Here is a 16,393-nt window from a genome sequence, read left to right on the forward strand (position 1 = left end):
GAAAAGCTGGTAATTTTATTGGGTTCCTTTACCTTTAAAAATCTGTTACTTGGTCAAGTCTGGTTTCTGGGCTTCTTTTTTGCAGGGAAATTGAGGCAAACATTTTTATGTGGTCCTCTGGTGCCTGCTCTGTACCACAAGAATTATACACACAAGGATCATTAGAGAGTAGTGTTTCGCCCATTAAGATATAATAACCGTCAGCAAGGACAAAAAGCAGATCAGTATCACAAATTCAAACTAACAGGCACACATAAAAACTATGTGCCTGCTTTAGGCACATGCACAGGGTCAGGGTCTTAACACAATAGGAAAATTCCCTCTCCGGGTCAGAGATGGCTTTTCACAAGACCAGCGTAAGTAGAAAGAACATGCAGAATTCTCTCAGCTCTCCAGCGATTTTTCAACCCTGAACACTTCTATCTCCAAGCATACCATGCGCAAGTAAGCCAAGAATGCATTTGCTGTTCAAAGGGCTTCTAATTAGTAAAAAGACAGGCAGAGTTATTAAGGGAGTTGTTCTTTTTGATTGAAGGAGCACCTTTGAGCAGGAAGCATCGGACAGGGTAGTGAGAAAGGCATACCCCTTAAGAAGTGTGTTAAGATTAGCCACAGTAAATCTGGTTATCTGAAGTGTGGAAGATGCCACAGGCAGGTAGGGTTGGGTTAGCTCACCAGGTTTTGGCTGATGGTAGTTTTGAGAATAATTTGTATGTAGCCCACTTTATTTACTTATTTTTTTAAATTTCCTTAAGCGGCTGATGTAAATCTCTTGCACAAAGTGGGTATGTAATGTTTGCAAATCGACTAGATGTATTCTAGTCTGGCCCAGGAAAGCAAAGATTTAAAAGATTATTTAACTCTATTAATAGAAATTATTTTGTTTACAATGTTAACTCTCAAATAGACAAATAAAACTTAGCTGCTTTGCCCAAATTCCTGATATGTTTTAGAACTCGATAAAAATGTAATCAGTAAGAGAAAGAGAACAGACCAGGGAAAGAAATATAGAAGGACTTGGTTTTTTGAAACTCTTAGGTCACCTATGCCCACAAAACTCTGACAAACCTACTCCCTGACCTCTACAAAGCAAAGGATAACATGGGGTTCATGGGAAGAGGCAGGGGTAGAATGTGAGAGTTGAAGAAAGCGAAGGCAGAAACATTTTCCCGCAGTTTCACTCCCAACAGTGAGGTCATCCCTGAGAGTGAAGACAAGGTCTATGAAAAAAACTGCAAGACATGGAAAGAAGGGGAGCTGTCAGGGAGGGATGTGGAGCGTGGAAGGACCACTAGAGGCTAGGTCAGGGAACTGTACAGACCTGGTCCTGCTGAAGAGCTCTGTAACAAGTGTCTTCAAAATGGTCACAATTCTCCTATAATCTACACCTTGCATTTCTCCTACTGGACACTAGGTTCCACCTCCAATAAGCACCAGGCATGCCTGTGCAGACCCAGATAGGCACAAATCCTCACTCTATGTAAGTATCCAAATGAGATGCTTACGGGCACCAATTAAGTAGCAGCTTAAAACAATCTCTGTCCACTCCACCAGAGGGTGAGGACAGCAAGCAGACTTTATTGGGGATTACTACTTAATAACTGATAGGATTTATTGTAGTTTCCTCTGTATCAGGCATTGTTCTAAGTGTTTTGCATTTAATCATATGAGGTGCCTGTGTTTGTTATTTCTCGTTTCACAGATGATGAAACCAAGGTACAAAGTCAAACTGCTTGGTTTCTCAAGCTCAGTTCTGTAATCACCCCAACTATCCTCCAAGAAAGTGGTAATTTACAGGACCCAGATTGTACTTTCATCATCTTCATAGATGTCAGGTTATAAATAATCATTCCACCTAAAATCCTTACCACCAAAAAAAAATTTCAATGAATTAACCAATGAAGAACAAACTACCCACAAAAGTCTACAAAGAAACCATGGTTTCTAAATGGCATCACATACTTTTTACATTAATCAACAATCTGAGTGGGAACCACATACAGCCCATGTTACGAAAGTTTCATTTACTTAGTCTATACATCTATAATTCTACCATTATTTAATTCATCCTACTATGTAGTTCACTTCTAATATGCTATTTCAACACATGCAATAAAATGAATAAGCTTTAATCTTTGTTATAAACTATTTGCAGTTCTTCAAAAGTAATCAGTATTGCAACTAAGTCACAGCAGACAGAATTTCTTTAAAAAAAAAAAAAAAAAGAAACCTGGAACTTGAAAAGACCTTGTCTTAAATAAAAAGAAAATAAAATCTTCAGTAACATAAGGTCTAATTTTCTTGAAGATATGCAATAATTGTAATTTTACACTGCATGCCAAAATTGACTAAAAAGGAAAACTAAGGCACACAGCACATGAAGAAACACAAACAAAAGTTGCATCAAACAGATAAAAGAATAAGAAATGTTAGGAGAATATAGTTTATAATCTTACCTAAATTGCTAAATGCCTGCTACTGTGTCATGTGAACCTGGCCACTGGTGGAATAAGAGACAAGTATAAAACATACAGTGAACAGGAACTGCGTGGGAGGTGGAAGAAATGAACGGTCGCAAAAGGGACACATATCTATCTCATCTATTACAAAACTTCAAAATCTCTCAATCTGATAAAGTAAAAATCCCAATTCTCACCTAAGTCCAGGCATGTACTATGCCTGAAGTAGCCCAAGGTCTCCTTTTATAGGTAGGTAAAATTGTCCATGGTTCAAACCTCAAAGAAGGGCATAGAGCATAGAATTCACAAAACTTCCCCTTCTATATCCCTGCTCTTCTCCAGAAGGCAGTGGAATGAGAAACAGTTTGGGTTAAGCTGCTTCTGTTCGTCCATTAGTTCTGGTTCTTTTAAGCCAAAATTTCATTCCAGGCAGATTGGATGGTCTCAGTCAGTTGCCTGAAGGTAAAGTACAAAAAAATGCCACCCTCTGCTTTCTGGACGCAGCTCTATGAGTGAAGGAATGCTGAATGGTTTAGAAAGGGAGGTGGGAGCCCAGCTGCTTAGGTGTTTTAGACTCAGCGGGAGGGAGGAAAAGGTGGAAAAGCAAAGGGAAATATTAGAGCAACTACTTATATTTATCTAACTTTTAAAAAAATTTAGCTCTACCTATATTTAATACGTTAATTAAAACTGCCCATTTATTTAGGCTGTATGTCAGCAGGTCAGGATCACATGTCACTTTTGGTGGATTAACTCTTTCAGACATGGCATCCTTACTTGTCCCTTTGCTTTCAACATATTGTGATGGGGGGCAGGATTAAATGAAGTTTTCTTATTCTAAAATCTGGTTTAACTAAACTTCACAAAATAAACAAGTTGGCTTCAAAAGACTCCTGCAGTGAAACCCCAGATTTAATATAATCCGTCAACAATAGGAAAATGGCAGAGCAGACACTTTGGTTGCTAGCATAAACTCTTCATCAGTTATGGAAGGGGGTAAAAACAAGGATAGCCAAATGACATCTGCCAAGAAGTTGACCCCAATAAATAGAATTTATTACTAAGACTATTTAAAATGTGGGTTTAATTTCACTATTGTTAATAATGAGACTCACTGTAATTGCATATTGAGTCTTGAGATATCATCAGGCTAATGAGAATCCAAAACCATCAAAATTAGCAAGACATTTAAAAATATTACTAATTTTAATTCATATTTTTGTATATTTTATAACATGCATGTTAGTTCTCTCATACGTGTATATATTTTAGAAAATATACCTTGAGAAGCATGCTCTAAAACTTTTTACTTTTAGGGGTGCATGATAAAAAAGAAATCTGAATGCCAAAAGTATTTTGGGTAGATGCTCTTGTAGGCTAAACTGAGACTGTTCCTCAGGAAAATCCTAGATAATCTATGGTGGATTTCAGATGCCTCGTCAAATTTGTTATGTTTTAGATAACTTGCATAAACTTTGAAAAAGATTTCTGGCAATTAAGGCAAAAGGGAACAAGGTCCAGTGGGCATTCTCAGATCTGGGTTTTAGGCTCTGAGGACATAACTGATATTCCGTTTGTGCATTTTGAACTGAGATTCCCTTAAACAAAAAGAAAGTCAATGTTGCAGCTGGTATCTTAAGCTGAGATTCTGAACTAGTAAGAACTAAATAAAGGATGTTTATCTCGATGTTATTTAAATATTATAAATATGAATTCTGAGTGTATGGGAAATTCCAAATGAATGCCAGAACGTCTCTGGCATCTAGTCTTTTGCAATGCATATGAACATTTATATCAAGAATAGTCAACAGCAATTTTCTATCTCCCCTGGGACACAAATAAGAGGAACTCACTAACGTGGAATGAAAACACTAATTTGCAATCATGTAGGCAGTCAATATGTCCAAGGATGCCAAATGCTTTTAAATATAAGTCATCCTGGGAGTGGGGAGTTGGGGAGAGATAGCATGGGGAGAAATGCCGGATATAGATGATGGGGAGGAAGGCAGCACATCACACTGCCATGTGTGTACCTATGCAACAATCTTGCATGTTCTTCATATGTACCCCAAAACCTAAAATGCAAAAAAAAAATATAAGTCATCCTATCTAGCAGATGGAAAACCAGCAGTAAGTAAATGACTTACTGAGAGTCTCTCCTGCACAAATACAATTGCTTTTGGTATTATGGTCACCATCTTGAAACCATTCTTCCTCTACAACCAAGGCTTTTTTTTTTTTTTTTTCCCCAGTAATTCAGTGTTTAAAACTTCAGGCAGCATATGGATTTGGCTTTCTTCTACAAGACATCAAACACTATCTTGGGTAGAAATAAATGGATAAACGTTACTTTTGAAAGTATGTTATGTCTAACCTAGCCCTATCGACTTACCACTAGCACAGAATTTTCAGATGCTCACTGAACACTTTGGCTGAGATGTTTCTAGTCATTTCACACCCTAATCATCCAAAACAGAATTTACCTTTACATTTCAAGCCCTGCTTTTGCTCCTGTGTTTTCAGTTTCTGGTTTTGGGCACCATCATACACATTCCTGCTGAAGCCAGAAACCCAAGGTACAGCCAAATGTCTTCCCTATTACTCCTTGCATCTTAGGTGACACACTGTAGCAATTCTCTCTCCAAATATTCCTTATACATGGTCTCTTCTCTACATTTCTACAGACACAGCTTCAGTTCTGACCTTCGTCATTTATCATCTGAACAAGTACCATCCATTCTAAAGGATTTCTCCACCTTCAGTCCTATTTTTGTTGATTCAGTCAACAGGCACTTGATGATCATTGCCTGGGTGCCAGACACAGGTGCAAGGTGCTAGGGTCACATTAGTGAACAATTTCCTTCTTGCAGCTTATATTCTTGTGGTGGATGTAAATGAAAACATAAGAAGATGAACAAATAAAATATTAGCTGCCGTGAAGGAAATGAGAGTATTCAAATAGAATGACCTGTATTAGGGAGGACCTAGGAAAGTTCTCCTAGACGGTGACATTTAAGCTGAAACCTAATGAAAAAGATCTAGTTACATAGAGAGTGGGGGAGAAAAGTGTTTCAAACAGAGGGAGCCTGCAGTGCTGTTCATTCAAAATGTGTTGTGCCTGCAACAACAAAGACTAAGAAAAGCACTTGGCCTTTTTAAGAAATCAAAGATGACCACCATGGCTGGCTAGAATGCAGTGAGATGAGATGCAAGTGGAACAAAGTGAAGTAAGAGATCTATGTTTTGGCCAAGCACGCAAAGCAGCAGAGCCCAGTCTTCCATGAAGCAGTGTGATAGATATTGCTGCATTCAAAATCAGATCACAACATGGCCCTTCTTAGGTTTCTTGTCCCCTCTACTGATGCAACAATGTAAACATTTCTTGTGATCCTGTTCAGGGATCTTCCTGGTCTGGATGATGCTTGTGTTTCTAGCCTTCTATCCTAAAACAACCCACAATCATATATACAATCTATGGACACCAGCTCCAGCTCTCTCTCTCTCTCTCTCCCTGTTTTTTTTTTGAGTTGGAGTTCTGTTCTGTCACTCAGGCTGGAGTGCAGTGGCATCATCTCAGCGACCTCTACCTTCCAGGCTCAAGCAATTCTCCCACCTCACCCTCCCAAGTAGCTGGGATTACAGGCTCGTGCCACCACACCCAGCTAATTTTTGTATTTTTTGTAGAGATGGGGTTTGGCCACTTTAGTCAGGCTGGTCTTGAACTCCTGGGTTCAAGCAATCCACCTGCTTCAGCCTTCCAAAGTCAGGGATTACATGTGTCTTTTTCACATGTTTTGTTTCATGCTCTTTCCTGAATTGGGAAAGCTCCATCTCCATGTGATGACCATTATTCCATCCCCTCAGGCTTAACCTTAACTTCTATAGGAAGTCAATCTATTGCTCTGTTATTTCACAGCCAATTCTACTGTAATGTTGGGCTGCTTTACATCACTCCCACCAACTTGGGCATGCTTGAGGATGTTAGAGTCTGACCTTATGTGCTGTTGTAGTCATGACACCTGATACGGAGCTGACACTCAATACAGGTTTATGGAAGAAAAGAAGGCAGGCAAGCAGGCAGTTTTGTCCAAATGCACTGGAATAGAATACATGGTATTCGGATCCTATCTAGTTTAAGTCTGTATTTTTAAAAAAAAAATTGAATTAAATTCAACAAACACTTGAAGATATAAGTTTTATGTGTCACACATTAGCCCAGTTAGTTGCAAACAATGCTTAATCATCTCAGACATTCCTGGCAAAGAAATGCATAAAGGAATGAACACTGGCTCTGCTCCTTGTTACCTGTCAGACATTAAGGTATAGAGCACCCAAACTCCACTTCTTGAATGGAGAGTATAGGCTGTGCTAGGAAGACCACAGACAAGCGCTCATCTTAAAAAAGAAGAAAAGCAGATTGCTCTTAAAGAACTGAATAAGTAAAAGCTAGATTATCTATTTGTGGGAGATAACTGCAGACTGAAATACACAAAACTGTTATCAAGGTAACAAAGCTGTAATCTCAGAAAGACTGAAATGTCACTGTCCTTTAGAAAACTGGAATGCCCGAAGCACTCCAGAGTGCCTGTATTCCTATCAACTAAATAGTACAGTCTTCCAAGAACCATATACTGTATTGTCTCTAAATCTGTTTATGCCTGTTTCTTTGCATTCATACCTTCATCTATCTCTTTGTTCAACCATTCAAAAAATATTTACTGTGTGCTTGTTATGCATATGCTGAAACAGAGTGATGGAAATGACATTTTAAGGGGAAAATGACAGGTAGAGATAAATGATGTGGAGAAAACCATCAACAAATGTGATAATTTTTTTCTCATAAGAAAGGAATACTCTTGTCTAAGTAAACATGCTGGCTTTCTGGTTTATACATCTGCTTCTTGTGAGTTTGGAAGTATGAGTTAATGCCTCTGATCTTTGTACATAGCTAAAGATGAATATACAATGATAGGGCTGGAGAACAGTCTCTGAATTGTGGTCATTCTACCAGGGCTGATCTGCTGTGAGACCTTGCCTGGCTGCCAGCTGGCCTCCCCCAATCACATCTAACCATAACCCCTCTTAAAGGGGCTTTTAGGCCAATATCAGCACAGGAAGTCCTTTCACCAGGGTGACAACACAAGGCCAAGTACATTCCACACACAAATTCAGAATGAAATATAACTGATACAGCCTGGGCTCCTAATGACCTTCAGATGCCAGTGTCAGTCAATGGCTCCAAAGGAAAACTAACCTCCGGTTATGGTGCCATATTCATCTGGAAGGCATTACTAAACCAAGAAATGGAATGGAGATAATTTTTTAGAACTTAGGAGCTAACTTTGTGGTGGATCACAGAGGTGCTTGAGGAAAGAAAAAGAACAATAAAGTTCCCACAAGGTCTAGAAGTCTGTGATGCTACAATGAACATTTCCGATGCTGGAATGAAAGTCCATTTATGCTTCATGCAAGCATGTTCTTGCCTAGAGTTTAACATTGGGAAAGGTCTGGGTCTATGAATATCTTATTGAACTCACAATAAACATTCAATCTAATAAGGCTAGAATGTCATGGGAAAGTTTACAGTCCTGAGCTGGTAACTGGACTATCACTTGGCTGGAATGACTTCTATACATGTGGAAATCTGACACTGCAGCAGGATATGCTTAAAACAAATAGAATATAGTCCTAGGTTATGTGGACATCGTGAAAACTCACATCCGTGGCATTACACATCATGGTGATGAAATCAAGCACACTTGAGCTTCACCAGGCTCATGGAGAGCACTGTTAAGACAAGACCCTTTCATCATACCTGAAGAATCCCTAAATTCAGTGACTGCCTCTAAAAAATCAGTCCTTTACCAAAAGACTATAAAGTCTACCGAAGAGATTTATTTTTGTTTTTCCTTTCTTTTCCTCTGCTCTCACATCATATTTTCTGGCGTAAATTTATCAGAAACTCAATTCTTCTGGAAGATTTAACTTTAGATTCTTCTAAAGTCCCTGAAAAATCCCATTCAAATCTCAATGACAGGTCTTTTTAGCCACCCTTTGGCAAAGTCAATTTATCTGAGCTTTAATATTCACACTTACGTATTCAGCTCTGTTACTCAGCTTAACTATTAAATAGCTTATTTGAATGCTGTGTGACTATCATTTAATTTAAGATGTTTTAGTTTTTGTGGAATTTTTAATTTTCACAATGTAGCAACATTTTAAGTCTCTAACAAATCTTCCTTGAATGGAGGAGTAGCAGGTGATGTGAAAGTAACTTAAGTGTCTCGTAGGTCAGGACCCACGGGTATTCTGCTGAGTAGCAAAGTCAGACAACTCAACAACATGAACTGAAACCTAAAGGGCAGTGTGGTTTCAAATGTTTTCACTGTGAAACCCATAATAAATTCTATTGAAAACAGCTAAGAGATCCCATTAGCACTCAGAAAATGTAAGTGAAATGTCAATATAAAGATTTACATTTAATTAGTTACTGAGAAAGGGCAATATTTTTTTCATGTAAGACATAGATTTCAAAAAAGTATGATGTCTTCTGGTCTACTTTTCTAGATACTAATAAAAATACATACATACAACATCTCTTCTCTTTAAATGTCATTTATCTAAAATTGCGCCAAAGATAACCAAATAGAAATAACATTTTGAAAACAAAAGGATTAAGACACAATGACGAAACTAAATAAAGGAAAGTGTTTCTCCCTAGAAGTATTCCAGCTAATAAAGAAGAAATGATGGAATTAGTACATCATTATTTTGAAAACTTCGAATGAATAATGAATCTAGGCAAAGATCATCAGTGTTCACTAACATCACAGATAACAAAATATTATCTACTTCTTGATAGGAAACAATAGTATCTATGATGTATTCTTCCACTCAAATTAAGATAGTTTATAGAAAATAGGAGACAGAGGAACATGATAAAAACATGGCAACAGGATCAACAAAATCTAAAATGTGGGAAAGTCTACAAGACAAGTAACCTGGTTTCTTCAACAAATACATTACAAAAGAGGAAAAATGGAGAGTAGAAACTTCTAGATTAAAAGAAACTTGAGGGGCACATCAAAGTCAATGCATGGAATTTGTTTGGATCCTCATTTAAACTAACTGTAAATGAATGCATGAATTAATGAGTATACAAACAAAAGGGAAATTAGAATTACCTATGTGATGATACCGAGAAACTACAATTAATGTTTTTAAAGGAAAAATAATGTCACTGGAGTATTGTTTGAAAAAGTATCCTTGGGCTGGGCATGGTGGCTTATGCCTGTAATCTCAGCACTTTGGGAGGTTGAGGTGGGCACACTGCTTGAGTCCAGGAGTTCAAGACCAGCCTGGGCAACATGGCAAAACCCCATCTGTAAAATACAAGTAAATAAATGTAGAATCCTAATTTTTTAGCAATAGTACTAACATTTTTAACAGATGACTTATAAAGCATCTGAAATTTGCTTCATAATAACCTACTTGGTGAGAGGAGGGTGTTTTCAGATGAAACAAGACTGAGTTGATGGTTCTGTAGCTGAGTATTGGGTATACGAGATTCATTATGGCATTTTAATTTTGTATGTGTTTGCCATTCTTCACAATCAAGTGTTTTTTTTTTAAAAATGGAAAACATAAAAGTGACAGAAAAGACTTACCATGCTGGATATCCTTCATTTCTAAATGTAAACTAGATATTAATATTCCCACAGTTTGAGATCGTTTTCCATCCAATAGTTTGATGATCTAAAATTAGAAGAAGAAAAAAAGAATACAAGCTCAAATGACCGCATAGTCTTTCAGAAGGCACACCAAAAACATTAAGATTTTTTAGATACACTGATTGATGAAATAAATTGATGCTGCATGCACTCTTCTTTAAATAATACTTAACTGGGAAGTAACTTATCCACAATTATAGACATCTTACACAATGAAAGACAGTTTACAAAATAAACACACAGATTCCATCGGCCTAGTACAAACACTAAATCTTTATATGTTACTCTGATCGTTTAACTCAAGAACAAAGTTATACAATGTTGTATTCATCTTTTTAATTTATCATTGGAATGTTTTCTTGTTGTTACTGATGAAGTCACTTCATGGCTTCCAATCATTTTAGTAATGCCATCTGCTGAGTGATTTAGGGGAAAAAGCATAACCATCTGAGTCAGCCATGACCAGCGATATGGCCTTGGTAAAGTGACAATCCGTATGTATTGATTTCCTCATCATGAAGAGCTGACTGTATTTAGTCCATGCTTTTATTTTGAGACAAGGTCTGGCTCTGTCACCTAGGCTGGAGTGCAGTTTGTGTGATCAGAGTTCACCTTAGCCTTGACCTCCTGGGTTTAAGTTATCCTCCTGCCTCAGCCTTCAGAGCAGCTAGGATCACAGGCATGCACCACCATAGCCCAGCTAATTTTTAAACGTTTTTATATAGACAGGGTCTTGCACTTTGTTACCTAGGCTGATCTGATCCCAAACTCCTAAAATCAAGTGACTCTTCCATTTCAGCCTCCCAAAGTGCCAGGGTTACAGGCATTAGTCATTGCAACCAGCCTATACATTTATTTTAGAAATTAAATAACTATACGCAAAGCACCTAATATAGTTCTTGACATGTATTTATTTAAATAAAAGTTTGTCTGTTTCAGAGAGATTACTTGTGTTATTGTTAAATATGAACAATACTTTGCACACAAAGCTCTAATTGTAAATTAATTAATGAATTAATTTTTGAGATAGTATCCAGCTCTGTCACACAGGATAGAGTATAGTGGCGCAATCATAGCTTACTGTAATCTTGAACTCCTGGGTTCAGTGATCCTTGTGCCTCAGCCTCATGCATCTTAGCAAGGACAATAGATGCATGCCACTATACCCAGTTAATTTTTATTTTTTTGATGATTTGTAGAGATGGGATCTCGCTGTATTGCCAATGCTGCTCTCAAACTCCTGGGCCCAAGCCATCCTCCCAGCTTCAAGTATTGGGATGACAGGTGTGAGCCACCACACTTGGTCTTAAAATTATTTTTTATAATAATATATACATTTACAATCTTTGTAGAAGCTCCACATACCTCAATGCCAGTTATTTCAACCTTTATGAATATTCCATGGAGAAGTCCACATGGTTTTGTGTTTCTCTACAACTAGGAAACCAAATCAGCTCCCTAATAACACATCACACAGCTGCCACTAAGGGAAAAAACTACCTTTTCTCTCATGCGACAGGGCTACAAAAATCAGAGAAACATCCATAAGACATCACCAAATCTTAAAATTGTTTTAAATGTGCTTTGCTGGGTAAAATCCAAACTAGACTGAACAGCTGTGTTCTCCTTCCCACCTAAATACCTACAGACTTGTCAAACTGAAGACAAGACTAAACAGTAACAAATGTCTACATTTGTATTATTACTTACTGTAACAGCTAAGTTGCTTGCTGGTTGAAAAATAAGGGATAACAATAGTTTGTTCCAAAAAAGATTACATAACTGCCTAATTGTCTAACTACCTATTGATCAATCAATCTTGAATCAATTATTGCCTGACATTTTTTTCCCCTTCCCTGTACAGAATGGCTACTTTCATATAATGATTAGAAATAAAATACAGTAAATACTAAGCATTAATCAAGATGTAAGGAAAAAAGTCTCATTTTTCAGTCAGTATGTTTAAGCCTTTCAATATCTACCTTAGAGAGAAAGATTCTTGGGGCATACAGAATTTTAGGAGTTTTAAAGAGAAACAAAAAAGGTACTCAGTATTTTTGTTTATGTGAAAGCAAAAGGAAGAAAAGGCAATTAAGTATAATAAAATATCTTCCTTAAAAATGCAATTTCTGGCTTTTTCTTAGAGAACCGAAACTTAAATGATTTTTTTTGTCCAGTAAAAAAAAATTAAGTCAATTTGGTTGCAGGGCTGAATAGTTATTTAAACTATTCAAAAAATATTTACTGTGCATGTTATATGCCTGGCATTGCTTTGTATTCTGGGGATGCAGAAGTGACTGAGACAGATCAAGTTGTAAGAAGTTTGCTGTAAAGAGTCAAAAAGGCAAATAAAAGCATCACCTAAACTAATGGAATATTACTTGACCACAGAAAAGAAGGAAATCTTGTCATTTGCTACAACATGAATTGGCCTTAGGACATTACGCTAAGTGAAAATAATCCAGTCACAAAAGAATAAATGCTGTGTGATTCCTCTTATATAAGGTATCCATGATGGTCAAACTCACAGGAACAGAAAGTAGAATGGTGGTTACCAGGGGCTGGAACAACAGTGAACTGGAAATTTGCTCTTCTGTGGGTATAAAATTTTAGTTATGCAAGGTAAAAAAGTTCTAGAAATCTGCTGTGCAACATTGTGCTTATAGTTAACAATAATGTACTATACATTTAAAATTTTGTTAATAGGGTACCTTTCATGTTGTGCATTTTTCACAAAAATAAAGAGAAATTAGTGTTAAGTCTTCAAATCCATGGGAGAAAAAAGAGGAAGAGACTAAGAGGATTTAGGACATACCATTCTGTGTCCATCACATTCCTACCATTTTAGTTGGTTTTGAGAAACCTGGTGGCATTTCAGAACAGTAGCTACATGGAAACACAGAAGGATATTTTTGAAAATCTAGTCAAAAGTAGACAGAGAATTTGGTACAGATAGGGAAGAGAATACAAATGCTCCAGCTTCACCACTGCCTAAATTTCCAAACAAACAAACAAACAAACAAAACACTCTTAAGGCATTAGTCCCATTAAAGGCAACACTCACCAAATACCCAGTTGTAGCTTTTTTTTGCCTTTTTCTATATTGATAACTTCTTTTGTGTTTTGTTTCTTATAGTGAGATACTTTGATTCTTTTCTCTTTTTTGTTGTTATATCCTCTATAGGCATTTTCTTTGTTACTATGAGACTTATATAAAACATTTTATATGTATAATCTATGCTAATTTCAATCACATATACAAATTCTACTCTTGCTTCTCCACTCCCAAATTTTATGTAATTGATACAACAAATTACACTTTTTATGTTGTGTATCCATTACCATGTTTTTATAATTATATTTATTTTTAATACCTGCAGGTATAAATTCTATACCAGAGTTAAAAGTGATTCATGCACATCATTAGAGTACATTGTATTTGTCTGTACATTTACCTTTATCTGCAAGCTTTGTGCTTTCATATCCTTTTGTGTTGCTATGTCGTGCCCTTTCATTTCAACTTTAAAGGACTCCCTTTATCATTTCTTATAAACAAGTTTAGTGGTTGTGAACACCCTACACTTTATCTAGGAAAGTCTATTTCTCTTTTGTTTGTGAAAGACAGGTTTTCTTTTTGTCTTTTTTGTTTTTGTTTTTGAGACAGAGTTTTACTCTGTCACCCAGGCTGGAGTGCAATGGCATGATCGCCACTCACTGTAACCTCTGCCTCCCAGGTTCAAGCGATTCTCCTGCCTCAGCCTTCTAAGTAGCTGGGATTATAGGCATGTGTCACCATGTCTGGCTAATATTTGTATTTTTAGTAGAGATGGGGTTTTGTCATGCTGGCCAGGCTGGTCTTGAACTCCTGACCTTGTGATCTGCCCACCTTGGCCTCCCAAAGTGCTGGGATTACAGGCATGAGCCACTGTGCCCAGCCAAAAGACGGTTTTTCTAGATATGGTATTCTTACTTGGTAATTTCCTTTCAGCGCTTTGAATATATTACCCTAGATCCTTCTGGCCTGAAAGGTCATTCTGAGAAATCTTCTGATAGTCTTGTTGAAATGCCCTTGTATGAGTTGCTTTTCTCCTGCTGCTTTCAAAGTTCTCTTCTTCTCTTTAACTTTTGACAATTTGATTCTAATGTGCTCAGTGTGGTCTTTTGAGTTCTCCTAATTTGGATCCACTGGGCTTCTTGAATTTGAATGTTTCTTTCTTTCCCCAGAATCTTGACCATTATTTCTTCCAATATACTTTCCTCCCTTTCTACTTCCTCCTTCTGTGATTCTCATAATGCATCTATTGATCTGCTTGATGGTGTTCCATTGGACCCTTAGACTTTCTTTACTCCTCATTTTTTTTTTTTTTTTGAGATAGAATCTTACTCTGTCACCCAGGCTGGAGTGCAGTGGCATGATCTCAGCTCACTGCAACCTCTGCCTCCCAGATTCAAGCGATTTGCCTGCTTTAGGCTCCTGAGTACCTAGGATTACAGGCACATGCCACCATGCCCAGCTAATTTTGGTTTCACCATGTTGGCCAGGCTGGTCTTGAACTCCCGAACTCGTGATCCTCCTGCTTCAGCCTCCCAAAGTGCTGGGATTACAGGCATGAGCCACTGCTCCTGGCCTCCTCTCCATTTTTGTCCTTTTGCTCCTCTAAATGGATCACTTCAAATGACCTCTGATTTTTCTCATTCCTCCTTCTGCTTCCTCAAATTTGCTATTGAACACCGCTAGGTGGGCTTTTAAATTCAGTTACTGTATTCTTTAGCTCCAATATTGGTTTGATTCTTTATACTATTTTCTGTCCCTTTGTTGATACTCTCATTTTGTTCATGTATCTTTTGTCTGAGCTCACCGAGCATCTTTATGACATTTATTTTGAATTATTTCTCAAGTAATTCATATACATCTGTGTCTTTAGGATTGGTTTGATTTCGTTTGTTCCATTCATTGGTCCATGCTCCCATTTCTTTCGTGTGTTTTGTTACTTTGTGTTGGGATTTGAAAAAACAGTCACCATTCCAAGTCTGTACAGACTGATTTCATATAATGAAAAGCCTTTGCCAATAAGCCTAGCTAATGACTCTAGGGGATTCTCAAGCCTTTTCTGTGGATAAATATTCTCATGTACATATGAATTCCCAATTAGAAGGATTTTGCTGGGTTATTTTTCAGGCACTGATAATCCCTGCCCTCTCTAGTGTCTGTCTATGGTACTACAGGTTCTCTGGAAGTGTAAGCTGCACAGCTCATTTTTGTTTTCATCTGACCCCAAACATCTAGAGTATGTCAAGTCCCATGAACACATAGAGTGGAAGAAGGAAAAGGAGAAAGGAGAAAGGAGAAAAGAGAAGGGGGAAGGGGGAAGGGGGAAGGGGAGGGGGAGGAAGAGGAAGAGGAAAAAGAGAAGTAGGAAGGAGCAGAAAGAAGGAAAGGAAAGAGAAGAACAAAAGATGATGATGAAGAGGAAGAGGAGAAGGAAGCAGAGGCAGAAGAAAAAAACAGTTCCTTGGGCAACACTGTAAGAAATGAAATACTGGACACAAGCTCCATTCTTTCTTCCCCTACCATCCCTATGGGAGAAGCTGCTGAGCTGTATTGGCCTCTGTCTGTTGTACTGCAGGCCACCTAGCTTTCTGTTCTCAGCAGTCTCCAGGCATCTATGGGACATAGTATACTGTGTCCCATCAGCACTCCAAGTCAGGCAAGAGAGAAAGCAGTCTCTTGGGTGGCCCTCTGAAAAGCCAGAGCATTGGATGTATGCTCTGACTTTCTCCTCTCCAAGGAGAAGACAGGATTTGGAGGTTTACTCTCATCTACTCTATCCCGAGCAAGGGTGAGGGGCAATCGCAATGAATGCATACAAATTCATACCATCCTTTCTTCTCAGTGGTTCCCAACCTGGTACCTTTCCCTGTTAGCTCTTAGATTCAGACACAACAGAAAGCAGTCTTTCAAGTACCTCCACAAAAGTCTGAACATTAGACATAAGATCTAGTCTTTTCTCTTTCTCCCAAAGGAGATGCCAGGAGGTAGAAGTTTCTCTAAATCACTGCACTGTGCTGGGGAGGTAGTCAGGTGAGTGAGTGCCATGAATTTTTCTATTAGCTTCAATGCAACTGGTTTCATGCTCACCTGGAGTATAGGAGCCTCTTAACTGATTTCTGATTCAGTACTTTCTATTCTACCATCTTGATGAC

At 37.8% G+C, this 16,393-nt stretch overlaps 1 protein-coding gene across 6 annotated transcripts in view; it reads right to left on the reverse strand.

The window, feature by feature from the left end:
- FMN1 (formin 1) overlaps positions 1–16,393 on the reverse strand; it is a 419,120-nt gene that overhangs the window by 141,858 nt on the left and 260,869 nt on the right. For all 6 annotated transcript variants that reach the window (XM_032261251.1, XM_032261252.1, XM_032261250.1 and 3 more), the window contains one exon: positions 10,127–10,214. In XM_032261251.1, the coding sequence (XP_032117142.1) occupies positions 10,127–10,214 (88 nt within the window). The remainder of the gene's footprint in view (positions 1–10,126; positions 10,215–16,393) is intronic.

The sequence above is a fragment of the Sapajus apella genome, unplaced genomic scaffold (assembly GCF_009761245.1).
Source record: "Sapajus apella isolate SASKATOON/1434 unplaced genomic scaffold, GSC_monkey_1.0 scaffold122, whole genome shotgun sequence".
NCBI classification, from domain to species: Eukaryota; Metazoa; Chordata; class Mammalia; order Primates; family Cebidae; genus Sapajus; species Sapajus apella.